The sequence below is a fragment of the Hyla sarda genome, chromosome 2, assembly GCF_029499605.1.
Source record: "Hyla sarda isolate aHylSar1 chromosome 2, aHylSar1.hap1, whole genome shotgun sequence".
NCBI classification, from domain to species: domain Eukaryota; kingdom Metazoa; phylum Chordata; class Amphibia; order Anura; family Hylidae; genus Hyla; species Hyla sarda.
Window position 1 is genome coordinate 442,432,250 of NC_079190.1, and position 24,576 is coordinate 442,456,825.

General features: G+C 44.9%; 3 protein-coding genes across 9 annotated transcripts in view; 2 read left to right on the plus strand and 1 right to left on the minus strand.

Annotated features, from left to right (window-relative positions):
- FILIP1L (filamin A interacting protein 1 like) overlaps window positions 1–2,548 on the plus strand; it is a 313,162-nt gene extending 310,614 nt beyond the window's left edge. For all 4 annotated transcript variants that reach the window (XM_056559276.1, XM_056559275.1, XM_056559277.1 and 1 more), the window contains one exon: window positions 2,195–2,548. In XM_056559276.1, coding sequence (XP_056415251.1) covers window positions 2,195–2,377 — 183 coding nt within the window. In that variant the 3' untranslated portion in view covers window positions 2,378–2,548. The remainder of the gene's footprint in view (window positions 1–2,194) is intronic.
- CMSS1 (cms1 ribosomal small subunit homolog) overlaps window positions 1–11,986 on the minus strand; it is a 359,690-nt gene extending 347,704 nt beyond the window's left edge. The window contains exon 1 of one of the 3 annotated variants that reach the window (XM_056559287.1): window positions 11,798–11,986. In XM_056559287.1, the coding sequence (XP_056415262.1) occupies window positions 11,798–11,858 (61 nt within the window). In that variant the 5' untranslated portion in view covers window positions 11,859–11,986. The remainder of the gene's footprint in view (window positions 1–11,797) is intronic. The other 2 variants (XM_056559289.1, XM_056559291.1) reach the window with 2 other exon arrangements.
- Window positions 11,987–15,867: 3,881 nt separating this feature from the next.
- TBC1D23 (TBC1 domain family member 23) overlaps window positions 15,868–24,576 on the plus strand; it is a 49,529-nt gene continuing 40,820 nt past the window's right edge. Inside the window, exon 1 of one of the 2 annotated variants that reach the window (XM_056559279.1) lies at window positions 15,868–16,103. In XM_056559279.1, the coding sequence (XP_056415254.1) occupies window positions 16,012–16,103 (92 nt within the window). In that variant the 5' untranslated portion in view covers window positions 15,868–16,011. The remainder of the gene's footprint in view (window positions 16,104–24,576) is intronic. The other variant, XM_056559280.1, reaches the window with a different exon arrangement.

Consider the following 24,576-nt stretch of genomic DNA (forward strand, 5'->3'; position numbering starts at 1 on the left):
AAGGGGTTGTCCCAGCTCATCATCTTGCTTTTTCCGACCATCTCTTGGAGGCTTGCGGAAGCCGGAGGTGGACGGAAATGCCAGAAGCAGCCGAAGTGGGGAAGTTATGTATTTTGCTTAACTCCCATTGACTTTAAAAGAAGTTACGCAAATGGAGTAGCCCTGCGAGTTATGTAATCAGAGCAGCCTGCAGGTACAGGCATAAGGCCTTAGGCTATGTTCACACTATGGAATGTCTGCACAGAGAATCTCTGTGCGGACATTCCGCAAACTGCTGGCGCCAGCAAGAACATGCCAGCACTAGGGCCGCACAGGAATAGATGGCATTGCACTCCGTGCGAAGTCCGCAGAAAGAATGAACATGTTCATTCTTTCTGCGGACACATATACAACATTTCCGTGCCGGAAATATCTAGCATGGAAATTCTGCGGTGTGAACATGGCCTCAGACGCATGTAGAGGCTGCCCACTTTATCAGTGGTGCTCTGCATGGAGCGCCATGCTGATGGCATAGAATGCCAATCAAGGGTGTGTTTAGTAAACACACACTTGCAACCATGTAACTGTTTACTGTAGGTTCAAAACGTTTCGTTTGAAGCTGAACTGAAAACTGTCTTAAAGGGGTATTCCATGGAAAAAAAAATATTTCATATCAACTGGCTCCAGAAAGTTAAACAGATTTGTAAATAACTTCTATAAAGAAAAACTTAATCCTACCAGTACTTATCAGCTGCTGAAGTTGAGTTGTTCTTTTCAGTCTGACAACAGTGCTCTCTGGTGACACCTCTGTCTGTCTCAGGAACTGTCCAGAATAGCAGCAATTCCCCATAGCAAACCTCTCCTGCTCTGGACAGTTCCTGAGACAGACAGAGGTGTCACCAGAGAGCACTGTGGTCAGACAGAAAAGAATAACTAAACTTCAGCAGCTGATAAGTACTGGTAGGATTAAGATGTTTTAATAGAAGTAATTTACAAATCTGTTAAACTTTCTGGAGCCAGTTGATTTGAAAAATAACCCTTTAAGGACCATATCTAGAGAGTGGTGGTCAATGTTTATTACTCTGATGTAAAGTTATATACCTGGATACAAAAAACCTGCATTCATATGTCTTGAACTGGGAGAGTCGCTGGTAGATATTGTCACGTATCAAAAGAGGCATGGACTTGCGGGACAGGAACATAATACTACCCCTTTATAAAGCATTGGTACAGCCTCACCTGGAATATGCTGTTCAGTTTTGGGGCACCGATTCATAAAAGGGACATTATAGAGCTGGAAAGGGTGCAGAGACGCGCAACTAAACTAATAAGGGGCATGGAACATCTTAGCTATGATGAGAGATTAAAATAATAAAAAAATTTTAGTCTTGAGAAGAGATGTTTTACAGGGGATAAGGATCAACTTATGGAAGTATATACATGACCCATAAAAAAAGGGGACACTCCCTCCGTCTGGAGAAAAAATGGTTTAGTCTCCAGGGGCACAATCCTTCTTTACCATAGAAACTGTGAATTTATGGAATAGTCTCCCTCAGGAACTGGTCCCAGCAGAAACAGTTGAGGACTTCAAAACTGGGATAGATGCATTCCTAGAACAAAGTGACATTAAAGGGGTACTCCGCTGCTCAGCATTTGGAAAAAACTGTTCCGAATGCTGGAGCCGGCAGCGGAAGCTCGTAACCTCATGGCCCCGGCCCCTCATGATGTCACGAGCTCCCGGCGCCGGCTCCAGCGTTCGGGACAGTTTTTTCCCAACGCTGAGCAGTGGAGTACCCCTTTAATGCATATGGGGCAATATATAATCCCCTTACCTTCATCCATCTCCTTCCCTCCTTGGTTGAACACGATGGATGTGTCTTTTTTCAATAGTACCGTTTGTGTAACTATGTAAGTGTACAGTACTATTCAACAAGTGTGATGTGGTCTGCAGTACATCATGGCACTTCAGTGTGCAGTACATGACAGAGCCCCCTGAGTGTGCACTTGCCCTGGTGAAGGTTGTCCTGTGTAGAACATTTCTATGTAGCAATTTGGTTCCTGAGATATGTCATTCCTCTGGCACCATACAAAATGCTGTTACCTGTCAAAGAAAAGGTAGACCTAAAAGTAAACCTAAAACTAAAGGCAGAACTTCCATAGAGCGTACACTCTACCTATCAGTCTTCACTAATATATTCTTTCCGCTCGGTTACAGGTGTCAGAAGAGGCATTTCATGGCAGTGCGCCAACCCGGATTCCCAAACCAAAAGTCTGGACCACATCCAAACTACCTATTAAAAAGCCAGTGGGGAATGGGATAAATGGTGAACAGGTGAACAAAGACAAATTCCATTCATTGAGACCTGTGTCTAATTTCCAGTTTGTATCAAAGAGGTGATCCCCAGGAGCGGAGGAATACTGCGCAGTGTCAAACACTGTACTGAACCACATCCAAGACTCGGACAAAAATGATTCGCTCTCATTCTGTATATTGCCTTCCGGAGGCTACAACTTATGTGTATGTGTGTGATTTCTATGGATTTTATTTTCTAATAAAAGAAATGGTCATTTAAAGGGAATCCAGATTGCGCTTGTGAAGTCAATAAATCTCTTTGTAAAGGGTGAAGAGGCGAAACACTGGTCTAAACACACAGTACGGTGATCCCTAAAGTTACAATATTATTGGTTCCAGGACGACCATTGTATGTTGAGACCATGGGGGAGATTTATCACAACCTGTCCAGATGAAAACATTCCAAAATAGTAAAATGGAAGACGGCACTCCGGTATTGGTGTCCAAATTCAAGAAAGGTGGTTTATTGATCCCAATGCACACAAAATGATGCAACGTTTCGACCTTACAATAAGGTCTTTATCAAGCGCTTGATAAAGACCTTATTGTAAAGTCGAAACGTAGCATCATTTTGTATGCATTGGGATCAATAAACCCCCTTTCTTGAATTTGGACACCAATACCGGAGTGCCGTCTTCCATTTTACTATTTTGGAACGTTTTTTGCCTTGAGGTCTGGCACCCACCCACCCTTGTAAGGGTTTGAACACTGCATCTCCCATCTTTTGAATTGTCCAGAGGAAAAGTTGCCGAGTTGCCCATAGCAACCAATCAGATCGCTTCTTTCATTTTTGAAAAGTCCTCTGAGAAATGTAAGAAGCGATCTGATTGGTTGCTATGGGCAACTCAGCAACTTCTGGTTCTGAAGCCAAAAATAGGAAATAAAAGGAGGATTAAACAAAAATTGGTAGATAACTAATACAGATTAAAGGAGTACTCCGGCGCGCACTTTTCTTATTTTATCCGGTCCGGGCTGCAAAAAAATAAAAAAATAAAACAAACTTTCTCTTACCTGCCTACGCGCCCCCGGAGCTCCGGTACAGGTGTTCGGTCGCCGGGCTGTTTGGTTCTTACTTCCTGTTAGCCCGGCACGTCACACGGAGCTCCAGCCTATCACCGGCCGCAGCGATGTCCCGCCTCGGCCGGTGATAGGCTGGAGCTCCGTGTGACGTGCCGGGCTAACAGGAAGTAAGAAGCAAACAGCCCGGCGACCGAACACCTGTACCGGAGTGTACCGGAACTCCGGGGGCGCGTAGGCAGGTAAGAGTAAGTTTGATTTCTTTTTTTTTGCAGCCCGGACCGGATAAAATAAGAAAAATGCGCGCCGGACTACTGATTTAAGCAAGTCCTTACACATAAAAGTCAGAAAGAGCTGCTGGGAGCTGTAAATCACTGTCTATGTCAGTGTTTCCCAACCATGGTGCCTCCAGGTGTTGCAAAACTACAACTCCCAGCATGCCCGGACAGCCTTCGGCTGTCCGGGCATGCTGGGAGTTGTAGTTTTGCAACATCTGGGAGGTACCATGGTTGGGAATCACTGGTCTATGTAGAGGACAGGAGCTTCTTCAGGGTCCCGTACAGTACACACAGTGTCCTAAAGAAGTGAAATAGAGCTGCAATCACCTGGTGTCCAAAGGAGCAGCAACCGTGGCACAGGTAAGGAGTAGAGATGAGCGAACTTACAATAAATTTGATTCGTCGCAAACTTCTCGGCTTGGCAGTTGATGACTTATCCTGTGTAAATTAGTTCAGCCTACAGGTGCTCCTGTGGGCTGGAAAAGGTGGATACAGTCCTAAGAAAGAGTCTCCTAGGACTGTATCCACCTTTTCCAGCCCATCGGAGCACCTGAAAGCTGAACTCATTTATGCAGGATAAGTCATCAACTGCCGAGCCGAGAAGTTCGTGACGAATCGAATTTACTGTAAGTTCGCTCATCTCTAGTAAGGAGTAGTACAGAACTGTAACTGTAAATTTATAATCCAAATGTATATATAGCGCATTGTAAGTCAAAAAGTCTATCATTCTATGCTCAAAGTAAAATCGAAATCAGCGCTTTATAAACGTACTACCTGGTGGGGTCAGACACAGCAGTCAGACTTTTTTCATCCGTTCTTTTAGGTTATAAAAAGGTCACAGATCAAAATGACTTATTTCTCATTTCTATTACCTTGGCCGGCTGTGTGCTCCACCTTGGATTTGATGCTGCCAGGGCTTGCTTTGAAGATTACTATGTTAAAGCAGAACTGTCAGCATTTTTGGGCTATCTTACCATTTTTACAGCAATTTCGGTCATTCGTGGAAAAACTCACGAGGTAATTAACCCCTTAAGGACGCAGGGTTTTTCCGTTTTTGCATTTTCATTTTTTCCTCATCACCTTCTAAAAATCATAACGCTTTCAATTTTGCACATAAAATTCCATATGATGGCTTATTTTTTGCGCCACCAATTCTACTTTGCAGTGACATTAGTCGTTTTACCCAAAAATCCACGTCGAAACGGAAAAAAATTCATTGTGCGACAAAATTGAAGAAAAAAATGCCATTTTGTAACTTTTGGGGGCTTCCGTTTCTACGCAGTGCATTTTTCGGTAAAAATAACACCTTATCTTTATTCTGTAGGTCCATATGATTAAAATGATACCCTACTTATATAGGTTGGATATTGTCGTACTTCGGGAAAAAATCATGCAGGAACATTTATATGTTAAAAATTCTCATCTTCTAACCCCTATAACTTTTTAATTTTTCCGCGTACGGGCCGGTATTAGGACTCATTTTTTGCGCCGTGTTCTGAAGTTTTTATTGGTACCATTTTTGTATTTATTGGACTTTTTGATCACTTTTTATTTATTTTTTCATGATATAAAAAGTGACCAAAAATACATATTTTGGACTTTGGAATTTTTTTGCGCGCACGCCATTAACCGTGCGATTTAATTAACGGTATATTTTTATAGTTCGGACATTTTCGCACGCGGCGATTCCACATATGTTTATTTTTATTTACACTTTTTTTATGGGAAAAGGGGGGTGATTCAAACTTTTATTAGGGAAGGGGTTAAGGGGTTAAATTACCTTAAATTTTTTTTTTTTTTTTTTGCAGTGCTATAACTTTTTTTTTCACTTTTTTTTTTTTGCAGTGCTATAGCTCCCATAGGGACCTATAACACTGCACACAATGATCTCTTATGCTGATCCCTGCAAAGCCATAGCTTTGCACGAATCAGTCAGATAGGGGCCTGTAGCTCAGGCTTGGAGCAATCAATCGATGATCGGACGCGGCGGAGTCAGGTAAGGAGACCTCCGCCTGCGTCCCAGCTGATCGGGACATCGCGATTTCCCAATCAGCCCGACTGAGCTGCTGGGAAGCGTTTACTTTCCTTTTCAGACACGGCGGTCAAGTTTGATCGCCGCGTCTGAAGGGTTAACAGCGCGCGGCACAACGATCGATGCCGCGCGCTGTTAGCCCAGGGTCCCGGCTATGATTAGCAGCCGGGACCTACCCGGTGTGATGCAGGGTCACGGCATGACCCCGTTTTAAACACCGGGACCGGGCATAGGGCGTACAGGTACGCCCTACGTCCTTAAGGAGTTAAAGCGGTACTCCGGTGGAAAACGTTTTCTTTAAAAAATTTTTTTTTTTTTAACCCCATCCCTCTTATGCGATTTTTCAATTTTGCACTTGTTTTTACTGCCTCACCTCCTAAAAATCATAACACTTTCAATTTTCCACCAACAATTTTACTTTGTAATACCATTAATAATTTCACTACAAAATCTACAGCAAAACCAGAAAAACAATTATTTGTGGGTCAGTGCAGTTTTCGGTAAAAATGTAACCTTATATTTATTCTGTATCACAAGGATACACAATTTATATAGGTCTGATTTTATTAAAAAAATTTAAAAAACTATAACTACATGCACCAAAATTAATAAGTTGTTAATGTTCTCTTCTGACCCCAATAACATTTACATTTTTCCATATAAGGGGCGGAATGAGGGGTAATTTTTGCGCCATGATCTGAAGTTTTTATCGGTACCATTTTTGTTTTGATCTGACTTTTTGATCACTTTTTATTCATTTTTTTGTGGTATAAAAAGTGACCAAAAATACGCTATTTTGGCATTTGGAATTTCTTTTAAGTGTACGCCATTGACCGTGCGGTTTATTAACGATATATTTTTATAGTTTGGATATTTACGCACGCGGCGATACAACATATGTGAATTTTTTTTAAATGGGAAAAGAGGGGTGATTCAAACTTTAATTAGGGAAGGGGTTAAATCACATTTATGAAACCTTTATTTTAACTTCTATAGGGGACTATAACATTGCACACACTGATCACTGCTAAGCAATCGCACGGTATTGATCAGTGTTATTGCATGCAGCTTGACTGCTCCTGCCTGGATCTCAGGCACGGAGCAGTCATTAGGCGATCGCACAGCGAGGAGACAGGTGGCGATCCTCCTTGCGTCCTGGAAGCTGTGTGCAGCGGTCCCGAACAGCACCACTGAGCTATCCGGCAATGTTTACTTTCGTTTTAGACTTGATCACGCGTCTAAAGGGTTAATGCCGGACATCAGCCCGATCGGCGATGTCCGGCATTAGCCGTGGGTCCTGGTAGCAACCGGGACCCACCGGGTATGATGCACGCTCACCTGCTGAGCACGCGTCATACCTCGGAAGTCGCAGATGGATGTTAAAGAACGTCCATTTGCGCCAAGAGGTTAAAGGAGAACTCTGTGATGTAACAACTTATCCCCTATCCTAAGGATAACTGTCAGATCGCAGGAGGGTCTGACCACTGGGACCCCTGCGATCTCCCGCTCGGCACCCTGGCTCTCTGCATGAATGGGGTGTGTCGACCACCGCACAAAGCTGCAGCTGACAAGCCCCCTCCATGCAGCTCTACAGGAGTGTTGAAGTGCTGCTCTAGGCTATCTCCGGCTATGCCATAGAGCTGCATGGAGGGGGCGCGTCGGGAGCAGCTTCATGCTGCAGTCAAAACTGCTCCTTTCACGCAGAGAACCAGGGCGCAATGCGAGAGATCGAGGGGGGTCCCAATGGTCGGCCCCTCCAGCAATCTGACACTTACCCCTATCCTTAGGGGATAAAGTTCCTGTTTTTTAACCACATTAGGGCCTGCTCCCCTTGGCAATTCTGTAGGGTGAATCGGCTTTAAGAGGAGCCCACTGCCTAAATCCATGTGCAATGGGCTCCCTCTAGTGGCAGCTGTGTGCAGACAGAACACTATCATCTTATTCTACGGCTAAGTGAAGTCGATATGAAGCCCTGTATCTGAAAAAGAGACATTCAATCCTTAGAACAAATTCTAGACCTAATAAGTTACTTCAAGGTAAAAGAAAATTAAAAGATAAAAGGTAACAGGGTCATGTAGGGATTAAAAAGTAAAAAAAAAAAATGTATTGAGAGTTTTCCATAAAGTCTACAGTGCTTCCAGAAGAAGAGGGCTGGAGTACCCGAATAGTTAAATATAAAAGAATCCTCAGACAATGTTCTCGATGGTATGGTAAACATTTAGATAAATAAATAAATAGGTACATTTTTATGAAAGAAGGGCTGGAACAAACAGCATGGGGGGAGATTTACAAAAACCTGTCCAGAGGAAAAGATGCCCGGTTGCCCATAGCAACCAATCAGATCGCTTCTTATATTTTGCAGAGGCCTTGTTAAAAATGAAAGAAGCGATCTGATTGGTTGCTATGGGCAACTTTTCCTTTGGACAGGTTTGATAAATCTCCCCCCCCATGGTCTTTCCGTCCATAATCATCCAAATGACTGCCAATTATTTTATGGCCTCATGAAACTATTCAATTCTTCAGACAATTCACAGATAAATCTCCGGACCCTGGTGTCATACAAATTATTATCACATTTATGACAAAACACCGCACCAAACAGAAGGTCACCTGCAATGTACTGTGATCAACTCACATCAGATCAATTATAGTGAAAAATCCAACACGTAGCAACAGATGTACACAAAACCATTATACCACACTGTGCTGTACTGTGAACACCGGTGTACAGGAGATCACTATGAACCTAAAATCTAACACTGTGGCTGACGCAGTACTGGACTGGGGGCACTGTGGTATAGGACTGGGGGCACTGTGGTATAGGACTGGGGGCACTGTGGTGTAGGACTGGGGGCACTGTGGTATAGGACTGGGGGCACTGTGGTATAGGACTGGGGGCACTGTGGTATAGGACTGGGGGCACTGTGACTGGAGTGGTATAGTACTAGGGGCACTGTAACTGACGCAGTAGAGGACTAGGGGCACTGTGACTGGAGTGGTATAGTACTAGGGGCACTGTGGCTGGAGTGGTATAGTACTGGGGCACTGTGGCTGGAGTGGTATAGGACTGGGGGCACTGTGACTGGAGTGGTATATTTACTGGGGCACTGTGGCTGGAGCGGTATAGTACTGGGGCACTGTGGCTGGAGCGGTATAGTACTGGGGGCACTGTGGCTGGAGCGGTATAGTACTAGGGGCACTGTGGCTGGAGGGGTATAGGACTAGGGGCACTGTGACTGGAGTGGTAAAGTACTAGGGGCACTGTGACTGGAGTGGTATAGGACTGGGGGCACTGTGACTGGAGTGGTATAGGACTAGGGGCACTGTGGCTGGAGTGGTATAGGACTGGGGGCACTGTGGCTGGAGTGGTATAGGACTGGGGGCACTGTGGCTGGAGTGGTATAGGACTGGGGGCACTGTGGCTGGAGTGGTATAGGACTGGGGGCACTGTGGCTGGAGTGGTATAGGACTGGGGGCACTGTGGCTGGAGTGGTATAGGACTGGGGGCACTGTGGCTGGAGTGGTATAGGACTGGGGGCACTGTGGCTGGAGTGGTATAGGACTGGGGCACTGTGGCTGGAGTGGTATAGGACTGGGGCACTGTGGCTGGAGTGGTATAGTACTGGGGGCACTGTGGCTGGAGTGGTATAGTACTGGGGGCACTGTGGCTGGAGTGGTATAGTACTGGGGGCACTGTGGCTGGAGTGGTATAGTACTGGGGGCACTGTGGCTGGAGTGGTATAGTACTGGGGGCACTGTGGCTGGAGTGGTATAGTACTGGGGGCACTGTGACTGGAGTGGTATAGGACTGGGGGCACTGTGGCTGGAGTGGTATAGGACTAGGGGCACTGTGGCTGGAGTGGTATAGGACTGGGGGCACTGTGGCTGGAGTGGTATAGGACTGGGGGCACTGTGGCTGGAGTGGTATAGGACTGGGGGCACTGTGGCTGGAGTGGTATAGGACTGGGGGCACTGTGGCTGGAGTGGTATAGGACTGGGGGCACTGTGGCTGGAGTGGTATAGGACTGGGGGCACTGTGGCTGGAGTGGTATAGGATTGGGGGCACTGTGGCTGGAGTGGTATAGGACTGGGGCACTGTGGCTGGAGTGGTATAGGACTGGGGCACTGTGGCTGGAGTGGTATAGTACTGGGGGCACTGTGACTGGAGTGGTATAGTACTGGGGGCACTGTGGCTGGAGTGGTATAGTACTGGGGGCACTGTGGCTGGAGTGGTATAGTACTGGGGGCACTGTGGCTGGAGTGGTATAGTACTGGGGGCACTGTGGCTGGAGTGGTATAGTACTGGGGGCACTGTGGCTGGAGTGGTATAGTACTGGGGGCACTGTGGCTGGAGTGGTATAGTACTGGGGGCACTGTGGCTGGAGTGGTATAGTACTGGGGGCACTGTGGCTGGAGTGGTATAGTACTGGGGGCACTGTGGCTGGAGTGGTATAGTACTGGGGGCACTGTGGCTGGAGTGGTATAGTACTGGGGGCACTGTGGCTGGAGCGGTATAGTACTAGGGGCACTGTGGCTGGAGCGGTATAGGATTGGGGGCACTGTGGCCAGTGTGGTATAGGATTGGGGGCATTGTGACTGGAGTGGTATAGTACTGGGGGCACTGTGACTGGAGTGGTATAGTACTGGGGGCACTGTGACTGGAGTGGTATAGTACTGGGGGCACTGTGGCTGGAGTGGTATAGTACTGGGGGCACTGTGGCTGGAGAGGTATAGTACTGGGGTCACTGTGGCTGGAGTGGTATAGTACTGGGGTCACTGTGGCTGGAGTGGTATAGTACTGGGGTCACTGTGGCTGGAGTGGTATAGTACTGGGGGCACTGTGGCTGGAGCGGTATAGTACTAGGGGCACTGTGGCTGGAGTGGTATAGTACTAGGGGCACTGTGGCTGGAGTGGTATAGTACTGGGGGCACTGTGGCTGGAGTGGTATAGTACTAGGAGCACTGTGGCTGGAGCGGTATAGTACTGGGGGCACTGTGGATGGAGTGGTATAGTACTGGGGGCACTGTGGCTGGAGTGGTATAGTACTAGGAGCACTGTGACTGGAGCGGTATAGTACTAGGGGCACTGTGGCTGGAGTGGTATAGTACTAGGGGCACTGTGGCTGGAGTGGTATAGTACTAGGGGCACTGTGGCTGGAGTGGTATAGTACTAGGGGCACTGTGGATGGAGTGGTATAGTACTAGGGGCACTGTGGATGGAGTGGTATAGTACTAGGGGCACTGTGGCTGGAGTGGTATAGTACTGGGGGCACTGTGGCTGGAGTGGTATAGTACTAGGGGCACTGTGGCTGGAGCGGTATAGTACTAGGGGCACTGTGGCTGGAGCGGTATAGTACTAGGGGCACTGTGGCTGGAGCGGTATAGTACTAGGGGCACTGTGACTGGAGCGGTATAGTACTGGGGGCACTGTGGCTGGAGTGGTATAGTACTGGGGGCACTGTGGCTGGAGCGGTATAGTACTGGGGGCACTGTGGCTGGAATGGTATAGTACTGGGGGCACTGTGACTGGAGTGGTATAGTACTGGGGGCACTGTGACTGGAGTGGTATAGTACTGGGGGCACTGTGACTGGAGTGGTATAGTACTGGGGGCACTGTGGCTGGAGTGGTATAGTACTGGGGGCACTGTGGATGGAGTGGTATAGTACTAGGGGCACTGTGGCTGGAGTGGTATAGTACTGGGGGCACTGTGGCTGGAGTGGTATAGTACTAGGGGCACTGTGACTGGAGCGGTATAGTACCGGTGTAAGCTGTCAGAACATGATGCGGTGTAGTACCGGATGGAGCACCACAGTTAGGAGAACTCTTTATTAGTGACGATCAGTGGAATGCTCGGTGTCTCCTCACGTCCATGTGCACGGTATGGCACTGTCACGTGACCCCGGCATCTCACTTCTGTATTATTTACACGTGTTTGTTGGGGCGTGGCTTGGGTATTCGGGGGCGTGTCTACCAAGATAAATCTCTTTGGCGTGCATTACAGTACCTTAGTGTTCACTTGTCACCAAATTACGCGGTAACTACTCACGTGACCTGTAAACACCTCTCTCATCTATAGCAATATAAGCACATAGTATCCCGCGCTATCACCCGTACAGGACGAGACGGACAACATTTACCTTCATCCCCGACGTCCCCGGTTGTCTCCTCCCACCACTCGTCTCCCAGATCATCAGCCATGATATCCCGCGCTGCACCGACAAATTAGCCTATAACCGACACTTCACGTTCAACTTAGAACCACATGTGTGGGCGGGGCTAGCAATCCAAGCCTCGATCCAGACCTAAACCACGCCTCTTTGCTCTACTGATTGGTCCCTACTTTTTTTTTTTTTTCAAGCTTAATTAACACAGTAAGTAGAAGACATTAGCACGCAACGCAGTAATAGTTCATGAGAGAAGAGGATCGATAAAATTCTTATACATTTTGTTCTATTTAATATTTTATTAATGATATGTATGCTAATGAGAGAACACATTAATGCAATAAAATCTTTGATGTGTTATATATATATATATATATATATATATAGAGTATATTTATTAACCCCTTAGTGACTGCCAATCGTCTACAAACAGCAGTCACTAAGGGGCTTATGGCCTTAAGGATCCAGGGTTTTTCCGTTCTTGCACTTTAGTTTTTCCCTCATTACCTTTAAAAAATCATAACATTTTCAATTTCGCACCTAAAAATCCATATGATGGCTTATTTTTTGCGCCACCAATTCTACTTTGTAATGACGTCAGTCATTTTACCCAAAAATCTACGACTAAACGGAAGAAAAAATCATTGTGAGACAAAATTGAAAAAAAAACACAATTTTGTAACTTTTGGGGGCTTCTGTTTGTACGCAGTACATTTTTCGGTAAAAATGAAATCTTATCTTTATTCTGTAGGTCCATACGATTAAAATGATTCCCTACTTATATAGGTTTGATTTTGTCGCACTTCTGAAAAAAATCATAACTACATGCAAGAAAATGTATATGTTTAAAATTGTCATCTTCTGACCCCTATAACTTTTTTATTTTATTGAGTATGGGGCAGTATGAGGGCTCATTTTTTGCGCCGTGATCTGAAGTTTTTAGCGGTACCATTTTTGTATTGATAGGACTTATTGATCGCTTTTTATTCATTTTTTCATGATATAAAAAGTGACCAAAAATGCCCTATCTTGGACTTTTGAATTTTTTTGCACGTACGCCATTGACCGAGCGGTTTAATTAACAATATAGTTTTATAATTCTGACATTTCCGCACGCGGCGATACCACATATGTTTATTTTTTTATACACTGTTTTTTTTGGAAATGGGAAACATTTATTAGGGGAGGTGTTTAAAGATTTTTATTCACTTTTTTTTTTTGCAGTGTTATAGCTCCCATAGGGACCTATAACACTGCACACACTGATCTTTATCATTGATCACTGGTTTCTCATAGGAAACCAGTGATCAATGATTCTGCCGCTTGACTGCTCATGCCTGGATCTCAGGCACTGAGCAGTCATTCGGCAATCGGACACCAGGAGGCAAAGTAGGAGACCCTCCTCGTGTCCCACAGCTGTTCGCGATGCCGGGATTTCGCCGCGGACATCCCGATCAGCCCCCTGAACTAACCGGCATGGTTTTACTTTCACTTTAGATGCGGCGTTATAGAAAGGGAAAGGACTCAGGACGTACCGGTACGTCCTTGGTCCTTAACAGGTTAAAACGGTGGCAGGATGGTAAACGTAGTGGTCAAAAAGTTTTAGATTCCTGAGAATGGTTCTACGAAAAACAAGCCCAACCCAGATCGCATCCAAGGGTCCGATCGGCTTCCTTTTTTTTTTTTCTTTGAGGTGATCAGACCCTAAAACGGTTCGGATGCAAACGGCTACTACCGGGTAACGACGGACTCCATTCACTTGCATGGGGTCCGTCTGTGATCTGGTAATTTTACAGGAATTTAGCAGAGAAAAAAAATTGTCCTTCTGGCCGGATTGCTGATGGAACTCTGAATAGCTGAGTCCAACGGCAAAGTGAATGAGGCCTTAAAATGGGAGGAGGAAAAAACAAAAATAAATAATCGCTGCGTCCTCAAGGCGCTAAAAAAGTAACCTATTCGTCCACAAATAGGCGGCAAATCTGCACCAAGATCCGCATGTCTTGTTGCAGATTTGCTGTTGCAGCATTCCCACAATGTATGATGATTTATAGGAAATTTTCCAAACAATAACATCTGATCACCTAGGGGGACATTTATGAAACTTTTGTAGTCTATTTATAGTAATTTATTTTCAACGACTGTTTTGCTTACATGCGACAAATTTATTATTCTGTCGCACGGCCTTAATAAAGTTGGCGCACGTAAGTAAAAGCGGGAAAATCCCCCCACGTAAGCAAAAGCTGTGAGGTATGCGCCAGAGGTAGCTCTGCTGTTCTCGCGTTAGTTACAGAGGTGGTTCTTTGCCGTCCTCACTTGTTTGTCGGGCTCAAAATCGTCCAGCGTTGCCTAACCCAGTGTGGTGCCTTTATTTTGTTGTGATGGCACAAGTAGGTGCTAAGAGGAGTTCCAAATCCAAAGACATATGTCTTGCTTGCTTTCCTCATTTTGTGAAATCTGGCAAAGCTCTTTTGCGTTTTAAGTAAATAAAAAATTTTCTCATATGCATTTGTTTTTTGTTGTCATTATTCTTTTTACTAGAAAAGAACTCCGTCCGGCACCAAAGTATGGGGTAAAAGGCTTGTCTTTATTTATTCCACAGCAGGATACATACAGATCAAGATGTCCGACGCGTTTCGCCCTTTACAGGGCTTAATCGTAGACTCTATGATTAAGCCCTGTAAAGGGCGAAACGCGTCAGACATCTTGATCTGTATGTATCCTGCTGTGGAATAAATAAAAGACAAGCCTTTTACCCCATACTTTGGTGCCGGATGGAGTTCTTTTCTAGTATAAGGAGTTGCCGGAGGCGGTGCCGGCAGTCCGCTGCACAGGTGTGTGAGGTTTCCAGCGCTGGTGAGAGCGGTATCCATATCCTTTTGCATTATTCTTTTTAGTTTTAAATTTGAAGTTTAAATGACGTTTTAACAAGCCAACATTGGAATTAGCTGGTGTAGAAGAGGTTGATTATGGCAATCAGTGTCCAAAAGTAAGCAATAAAAAATTATCATGTAGTTATAACACACTTTACAAAAAAAAAACGAAGAATACCATTAATAAAAGAGAACAATTCATTTTAGAGGATGTAAGGCATTTTAGCCAGGAATGTGCTGGAGTAAATTTAAGCAACGTTTTCCACTCTAGCGACTTTTTAGTGACAGTCGCATTTGATAAATCTCTTGCTACTTGCTTACATAGGCAAAAATCTATTTTCTTGCTTTTCTCGCCCTTAGGGATGATTGTCGCACAGAAAATTGCGTAGGCGCAGTTGCGACAATTATATGAAAGAAAAAATGAGTAAATGCTTTCATAAATGTCTCCCCTAGAGATTCAGCTTCTAAACCCACAGTGACAAGTGAATGGAGCGGCAGCGCTCACGCTACATCAAGGCACCATTCACTGCCTATGGCGGTGTTTCCCAACCAATGTGCCTCCAGCTGTTGCAAAACTACAACTCCCAGCATGCCCGGACAGCCAAAGGCTGTCCGGGCATGCTGGGAGTTGTAGTTTTGCAACAGCTGGAGGCACACTGGTTGGGAAACACTGGTATATGGGACTTGCAACAATAGTTGGGTTCAGTGCTCACTAGAGATGAGCGAACTTACAGTAAATTCGATTCGTCACGAACTTCTCGGCTCGGCAGTTGATTACTTTTCCTGCGTAAATTAGTTCAGCTTTCAGGTGCTCCGGTGGGCTGGAAAAGGTGAATTCAGTCCTAGGAAAGAGTCTCCTAGGACTGTATTCACCTTTTCCAGCCCACGGGAGCACCTGAAAGCTGAACTAATTTATGCAGAATAAGTCATCAACTGCCGAGCCGAGAAGTTCGTGACGAATCGAATTTACTGTAAGTTCGCTCATCTCTAGAAAGAAGCCTAAAAGAAAGCAGCTACGTCTTTTCTAATCCTACACAACCACTTTAAATTGTCTGTACATGTGACGAGTGTGTGACATGCTGCTCTATAGTCCACCCACAGTGAACAAAATCAGTATATTGTAATAGATAAGCCACATGAGCCCTCCGAGGACCCGTACAGTGCACGAGTGCGCGCGTTCACGAGCACATACGGCCCCTCTCTCGCTCTTCTGCCGTATTTCCCCTAATAGCAGCCGGCGCCAGCTCTCTCCAAGGCCCCAGCTTTGCTCTTTCCGACGCTTTACGGCTGAGTGACGTGGAACGTCAACAGTGAAACATGGCTGAGCCCGGAGAATCGTCTCCGTTGTCTTCGCCTTCCCCTCCGCTGTCCTCCCCGGGAGCTGGAGACGAAGAGGAGACTGACACCTGGTAAGTGAGGGGAAAGGGGCTGGGGAGAGTGTGAATAGTTCCGGGGTAGGAGGAGGGTGCGGGGACAGCTGAGCGATGGACATGGAGAGCTGAAGCTGGGGCCACATGAGGGGTAGGGAGTGTCCTGCCACCTAGTGGTGTGCCCCTGCCCCCCAGACTGGTACACATACTGGCATCGTGTCTAGGACTGGCAGTTCTGAGCCATTGAGTGTATAGGCAGTGTTCCCCAACCTTTGGCACTCCAGCTGTTGCAAAACTACAACTCCCAGCATGCCCTGACAGCCGAAGGCTGTCAGGGCATGCTGGGAGTTGTAGTTTTGCAACAGCTGGAGTGCCGCAGTATTGTAGAATAAGAAATCCTGGCTCAATGTCTCAGAACTTTTATGCACTTAATTCATATATCACCAACATATTCCATGACGCTGTACCAGAACTTATCACTCAGTCCCCATTGGGACTCACTTTCTATTTGAACCCGAGACCCCTGTGTCACACGATCACACCTTATCGGTCCAGCTGAGACACTGAAGAGTGTGATTGTGCAAGGGTTAAAGGGGTATTCCAGGAAAAAACTTTTATTTATATATCAACTGGCTCCAGAAAGTTAAACAGATTTGTAAATTACTTCTATTAAAAAATCTTAATCCTTTCAGTACTTATGAGCTGCTGAAGTGCAGTTGTTCTTTTCTGTCTAAGTCCTCTCTGATGACACGTGTCTCGTGAAACCCCCAGTTTAGAAGCAAATCCCCATAGCAAACCTCTTCTAAACTGGGCGGTTCCTGAGACAAGTGTCATCAGAGAGGACTTAGACGTAAAAGAACAACCTTAACTTCAGAAGGTCATAAGTACTGAAAGGATTAAGATTTTTTAATAGAAGTAATTTACAAATCTGTTTTAACTTTCTGGAGCCAGTTGATATATAAATAAAAGTTTTTCCTGGAATACCCCTTTAAAGCCGCCAGACCTCTGGGTAGTTGTTACTAGTCCCAGCAAGTCACTAAATTAACCCTTTTGGAAAAGTGTTCTACGTGAGCTGAAAGATGAGCTCATATTAAGAGGTCAAAGACCAGAGGTAAATTGAAGGGGTACTCCGGTGAAAAACAAATGTATTTATTTTTTTAATCAACTGGTGCCAGAAAGTTAAACAGATCTGTAAATGACTTCTATTTAAACATCTTAACCCTTCCAGTACTTATCAGCTGCTGTATACACCACAGGAAGTTCTTATCTTTTCAGTCTGACCACAGCGCTCTCTGCTGACACCTCTCTTTGTCTGGGGAACTGTCAAGAGTAGGAGTAAATCCCCATAGTAAACCTCTCCTGCTCTGGACAGTTCCTGACATGGACAGAGGTGTCAGTAGAGAGCACTATGGTTAGACAGAAAAAAAAAATCTTCCTGTGGAGCATACAGCAGCTGATAAGTACTGCAAGGATTACGTTTTTTAACTGGCACCAGTTGATTTAAAGGGGTACTCCTGTGAAAAACTAGAAAGTTAAACAGATTTGTAAATTACTTCTATTAAAAAATCTTAATCCTTCCTGTACTTATTAGCTGCTGAATACTACAGTGGAAATTCTTTTCCGATAGAAACACAGTGCTCTCTGCTGACATCTCTGTCCATTTTAGGAACTGTCCAGGGAAAAATGTAATCCCCCTTAGCAAACATATGATGTTCTGAACAGTTCATAAAATGGACAGAGATGTCAGCAGAGAGCACTGTGCTCGTGATGTCAGCAGACAGCTCTGTGTTTCAAAAAGAAAATAATTTCCACTGTAGTATTCAGCAGCTAATAAGTACAGGAAGGATTAAGATTTTTTAATAGAAGTGATTTACAAATTTTTTCAAGTTTCTGGCACCAGTTGATTTAAAAATAAAAGTTTTTCTCCGGAGTACCCCTTTAAAAAATAAATTGCTTTTCACAGGAGTACCCCTTTAAAGGGAAACTGACAGCCTGTTCATCCGCACTAAAACCAATGTATTGGTTATATAGTGTGATGGAGCAACATTAAAGGGGTACTCAGGTGGAAAACTTTTTTTTTTTTGTAACACAGAGCTCTCTGCTGACATCATGACCACAGTGCTCTCTGCTGATATCTCTGTCCATTTTAAGAACTGTCCAGAGTAGGAGAAAATCACCATAGCAAACATATTCTGCTCTCGACAGTTCCTAAAATGGACAGAGATGTCAGCAGAGAGCACTGTGGTCATGATGTCAGCAGAGAGCTCTGTGTTCCAAAAAGAAAAACCTTTCCTTTGTAGTATTCAGCAGCTAATAAGTACTGGAAGGATTAAGATTTTTTTATAGAAGTAATTTACAAATCTGTTCAACTTTCTGGCACCAGTTGATTTAAAGAAAAAAAAGTTTTTCACCGGAGTACCCCTTTAAAACAAGGGGTCACTTGCTTTAATAGGTCCGGTATTACCAGAGTTATGTCCGTTTAATCTGCTATTGTGCTGCTGTCGCCACGCTCCCCTGCCTCCTCAATGTTTCCTACTCTGCCCGCGCCCTGTCATGAATATGGAAAACTATCTACACTTCCGGACATGGGCATGAGGACATGAAAGCCTACCGACGGGAGTTAAGCGGAGAAAAAAAATACTGCAAGTCCTTTTTTTTTTTTTTTTTTTTTTTTTTATATACTCCAGTAAAATACGGATCCTGAGGGACCCCTCTTCAAGTCAGTGGGATCCGTCCAAACCAGGCAGTGTCTATTGTGCTCTGACCTGTTTGGGGTCAGTTTGGAGCCAAAAAACAAAACAGAACGGGACTGACTCTCAGTATTTAGTTTGTGGCTCTGTTCATACTGTGCTTTGCTTCTCGTCAGATGTATCTGGTGGTTTTCTGCCCAACCGAGATGCCAACATATGCAGTAACGGAGAGCAGTCATTTCTATGGCCTGATAGGAGTCACCTAGTAACTGGAGTTGCCGCATGCTCGATTTCCAACAATCTGTTGCGTTGTCCAGTCTGCATGAGATTCCGATTGGCCGCAGTATATCTCAGCAGGACATTTTCGTTGGGATACGATTGGTCTCATCTAGCGAGAGGCAAAATGCAGTATAAATAAAGCCCAAGTCGTGTTCTGTCATAAGATTTTAGTTGACTTTAGCATTAGACTTGGTCAAAAAAAAAATGAGCTTAAAGTGTAATGGAAGTTGTAGGCCAGTGTTTCCCAAACAGAGTGCCCCCAGCTGTTGCAAAACTACATCTCTCAGCATGCCTGGACAGCCAAAGGCTGTCAGGGCATGCTGGTAGTTGTAGTTTTGCAACAGCTGGAGGCATCCTTGTTGGGAAACACTATTTTAAAGAAAAGCTTAAAGTGTACCTGTCATAAACAGAAACTTTTTCATAATGATGAAAATAACATATGTATATTTGTAATATACATTGGTTTAAAAGAAATGTGTATATTTTGTCCCTACAGCTACCGTCTTTGTGTCTCTGTGAGGAGACCAAATACAGGACGTGTGGGTGGACAGGCAGGGCTCTGTGCACTGGAGACAAGCAGGGCTCTGTGCACTGGAGACAAGCAGGGCTCTGTGCACTGGAGACAAGCAGGGCTCTGTGCACTGGGGACAAGCAGGGCTCTGTGCACTGGGGACAAGCGGGGCTCTGTGCACTGGGGGCAAGCGGGGCTCTGTGCACTGGGGGCAGGCGGGGCTCTGTGCACTGGGGGCAGGCGGGGCTCTGTGCACTGGGGGCAGGCGGGGCTCTGTGCACTGGGGGCAGGCGGGGCTCTGTGCACTGGGGGCAGGCGGGGCTCTGTGCACTGGGGGCAGGCGGGGCTCTGTGCACTGGGGGCAGGCGGGGCTCTGTGCACTGGGGGCAGGCGGGGCTCTGTGCACTGGGGGCAGGCGGGGCTCTGTGCACTGGGGGCAGGCGGGGCTCTGTGCACTGGGGGCAGGCGGGGCTCTGTGCACTGGGGGCAGGCGGGGCTCTGTACACTGGGGGCAGGCGGGGCTCTGTGCACTGGGGGCAGGCGGGGCTCTGTGCACTGAGTCTCTATGACATCCTCCAGGCTCACACAGCAGAGTGGTTGGCAATTTGGGAGTTTGCTTGTCCTGCCCTCACTTCCTGTATTGCGTCTCCTCACACACAGACAATAGCTGCAGGGAATGCATTTTTTCACCCAAAAATAAACACATTATTTAACCAATGTATATTACAAATATACATATAACAGTATTATACTACATTATATGAAAAGGTTTTTTTTTTTTGTTTTTTTTTTTAATGACAGGGACACTTTAAAGGGATATTCCAGGATTTTATTTTTATTTGACTGTGCTACAGGTAGTGTAGTGTAGTACATAATATAGTGTCTGTACCTGTGTTTCATGGTGGTCTCACAATTCTCAGATTTTGGGCCCAGTTTATTTTTAACAGTATACAAAATGATGTCTGGGTTTTCCCAGGATGCACTGCATCCCCAGACATTACATCACTAGTCACTTGTTCAGGGGGAGCCTGTCTTTGCCTCAGTGGGTGGAGGGAGATCATTTTGCAGTGAATTGTAGGTTTGCAATAGCTGGAGGCACCGTAATCAGAAAACATTGATCTATTGCATTAAATGGAGCACAGGTATGTTTCACTGGGTGGGTGGCTGATGTGTGGGAGGGAGAGAAGTGACCTTACTCTACAAACAAGGAATTATAGGACTTGTAGTTCGAGGGAGGGAACTTCAACAGGAAGTAGCCTCAGCATTATGGTAAGCTCACAATATAGCCATTTAGCTCCAAGACAAGCATAGATCCTTCCTGAGCATGTCCATTACTGTCTGGCAGATATGTACTAAAATCATCTTCTGGTGAATAACCCCTTTAAATAAAGGGACTTATTCTCTTATACCACTGAAGTAAATGGCTATTAACCTGTTCGTACTTTCGGTATAGCGGTTTAAACATAGAATACATACAAAAAGATTAGTTTTGATGGGATCTCTTCCTAGATCTTCTCCACCTAGCATTATGTCAGGTCTTTAGTTGACTAAATGTAGATAGATTTTATTTATAGTTTGTCATCATAATTTAGTTTTAGTCACTGACAAATTGTTGTTGACTAAAACTATGACAAGCCGACGAAAGGGATCTGACGGGTTGGACTTACAGTCCTGTTGTTGTCCCCACTTGGCAGAGCTGTAAATGTGTATAGGGGGGCCCTGTCAGCTGTGTATGACTAGCTTCAGGCCGGTTGCACACACTTTTAATGTGATCACATTTTTTACATCTGTATTGCTGCAGCAAGTTCCCGACATGTTTCTGATGACAGCTGTCAGCTCTGTGCATAAACCCACTGTCAGGCTGAGATTAAAGGGATATTCCAGGAAAAAACTTTTTTTTTTTAATATTTTTTTGTTTTTTATATCAACTTGCTCCGGAAAGTTAAACAGATTAAAAAAAATTACTTCTATTAAAAAAAAAAAAAAAACGTAATCCTTCCAGTAGATATCAGCTGTTGAAGTTGAGTTGTTCTTTTCTGTCTGACAACAGTGCTCTCTGCTGACACCTCTGCTTGTCTCAGGAACTGTCCGAAGCATTTGAGGTTTGCTATGGGGATTTGCTTCTACTCAAGACAAGCAGAGGTGTCAGCAGAGAGGACTGTGGTCAGACAGAAAAGAACAACTCAACTCCAGCAGCTGATAACTACTGGAAGGATTTAGATTTTTTTTTTTATAGAAGTAATTTATAAATCTGTTTAACTTTCTGGAGCCAATTGATATTTAAAAAAAAAAATTATAATAATAATAATTTTTCCCTGGATGACCCCTTTAATACGGATGCAGAAATGAGAAAGTATCTCTATTGTGAAACTGGCCTTAGTGTTAGTACTGCTAGAGATAAAGGTATCTGGGGCTTGTAAACTGCATGTGGTGACGTAGAAGAGGGCGGCTTTTATCAAGTGACACAATCCAAACAGACCTGATAATATGTCAGGAATGCTGTCCGTGCTGACACGTAGCTGTGTGATGACAGCAGGACATTTATATGGCTAGAATACAGCTTATTCTGTACAGTATGTGGCCTATAGTTTCTGCATTTTGTTAATATTGTGGGAGTCTGGGAGTTGTGCTCTTATTGGTTCCCATTAGAGATGAGCGAACTTACAGTAAATTCGATTCGTCACGAACTTCTCGGCTCGGCAGTTGATGACTTTTCCTGCATAAATTAGTTCAGCTTTCAGGTGCTCCGGTGGGCTGGAAAAGGTGGATACAGTCCTAGGAAAGAGTCTCCAAGGACTGTATCCACCTTTTCCAGCCCACCGGAGCACCGGAAAGCTGAACTAATTTATGCAGGCTAAAGTCATCAACTGCCGAGCCGAGAAGTTTGTGACGAATCAAATTTACTGTAAAGTTCGCTCATCTCTAGTTCCCATCTAAATTTCCCCAGGAGCTGAAGGCTGTCGGGATATAAAGGCAGTTGTTTGTTTCACAACAGCTGGAGAGCCACAGGTCCTACACAATTCCTTTAAAGGGGTAAGGCTGGGTTCACATCACGTTTTTGCCATGCTGTTTTTAATCAGTTTTTCTAAAGAAAACCGTATGGCAAAAAAACGTATGGAACAGTATGGGAAAAAGTAAACCGTTTTGCGTTTTAAACTGTATACTGTTTTTAAAAGTGCATACAGTTCTGTCCGTTTTTATAATTTTGTCCATTTTTAATGGGAGGGGTGTTGGATAAGGACTTTAGGATGCAAATGCGCATGTGCAAAGTAAAAACCGTATACGGTTTCCCATATGGAACTGTATACATGTGTGTTTCCCATTGACGTCCATGTAAAAAAAAAAAAAAAAAAAAAAAAACGTATGCGGTTGCAGTACGGTTTTTAAACCGAAAACAAAAACGTGGTCAACCACGGTTTTGACCCCGGTTTAAGAACAGTACTGCAACCGCATACGTTTTTTTTTTTTTTTTTTTACATGGACGTCAATGGGAAACACACATGTATACAGTTCCATATGGGAAACCGTATACGGTTTTTACTTTGCACATGCGCATTTGCATCCTAAAGTCCTTATCCAACACCCCTCCCACTAAAAATGGACAAAATTATCAAAAACATACATATATATTTTTATAAAAACGGACGGAACTGTATACACTTTTAAAAACTGTATACAGTTTAAAAACGCATACGGTTTACTTTTTCCCATACTGTTCCATATGTTTTTTTGCCGTACAGTTTTCTTTAGAAAAACTGATTGAAAACAGCATGGCAAAAAACGTGATGTGAACCCAGCCTAATCCAGCTTAGAAAAATGTCTACCCTGTCTAAAGGATAGGGGATAAGTATCAGATTGCGAGGACCCCCCACGATCTCCTGCCCGGCACCCCAGCTCTCCTACTGCACGGAGCAAGATTGACACCCACTCACCAATTTTCTCTATGGGAGAGCCAACCTCTGTTCCTGTGATTGGTAGGGGTCCCAGTGGACGGATCCCCACTGATGATTATCTACCTATCCCCTATGCCAGTGTTTTCCAAACAGTGTGTCTCCAGCTATTGCAAAACTACAACACCCAGCATGCATGGACAGCCCTCGGCTGTCCGAGCATGCTGGGAGTTGTAGTTTTGCAACAGTTGGAAGCACCCTATTGATCCTTTGACTCCGCCCTTTGACACGTCCCACCTTACTACTGGGGTAACACACCGTAACAAACCTCCTCCTTATATAATCTCCTTACTACTGGGATGACACTGTAACAAACCTCCTCCTCATGTAATCGCCTTAGTACTGGGGTGACACACTGTAACAATCCACCTGATCATGTAATCACCTTACTAGGGTGACACTGTAACAAACCTCCTCACATAATTCCCTTACTACAGGGGTGACACACTGTAACAAACCCAATCCTCATGTAATCTCCTTACTACTAGGGTGATACACAGTAACAAACCTTCTCATCATGTAATCTCCTTACTACTGGGGTGACGCACTGTAACAAATCTCATGTAATCTCCTTACTACTGGGGTGACACACCGTAACAAACCTCCTCCTCGTGTAATCTCCTTACTACTGGGGGGACACACTGTAACAAACCACCTCCTCATGTAATCTCCTTACTACTGGGGTGACACACTGTAACAAACCTCCTCCTCGTGTAATCTCCTTACTACTGGGGTGACACACTGTAACAAACCTCCTCCTCGTGTAATCTCCTTACTACTAGGGTGATACACTGTAACAAATCTCATGTAATCACCTTATTACTGGGGTGACACACTGTAACAAACCTCCTCCTCGTGTAATCTCCTTACTACTGGGGTGACACAGTGGTTCTGGCTGTGCAGGTGCTTCGGGTGAGCGGGGGCTTCGGATGCTAGCTACTAATTTTCTCGCAGCATGCAGAGCAGCACAAGAGGGCGCTATTTTGCCTATTGGCAGATCCGGCCCTGGACACATACGCATGTCCGTCTTATGCAGGTGTGAATGTAGCCTTGACCGTGATAATATTCTCAGCCATTCTTGT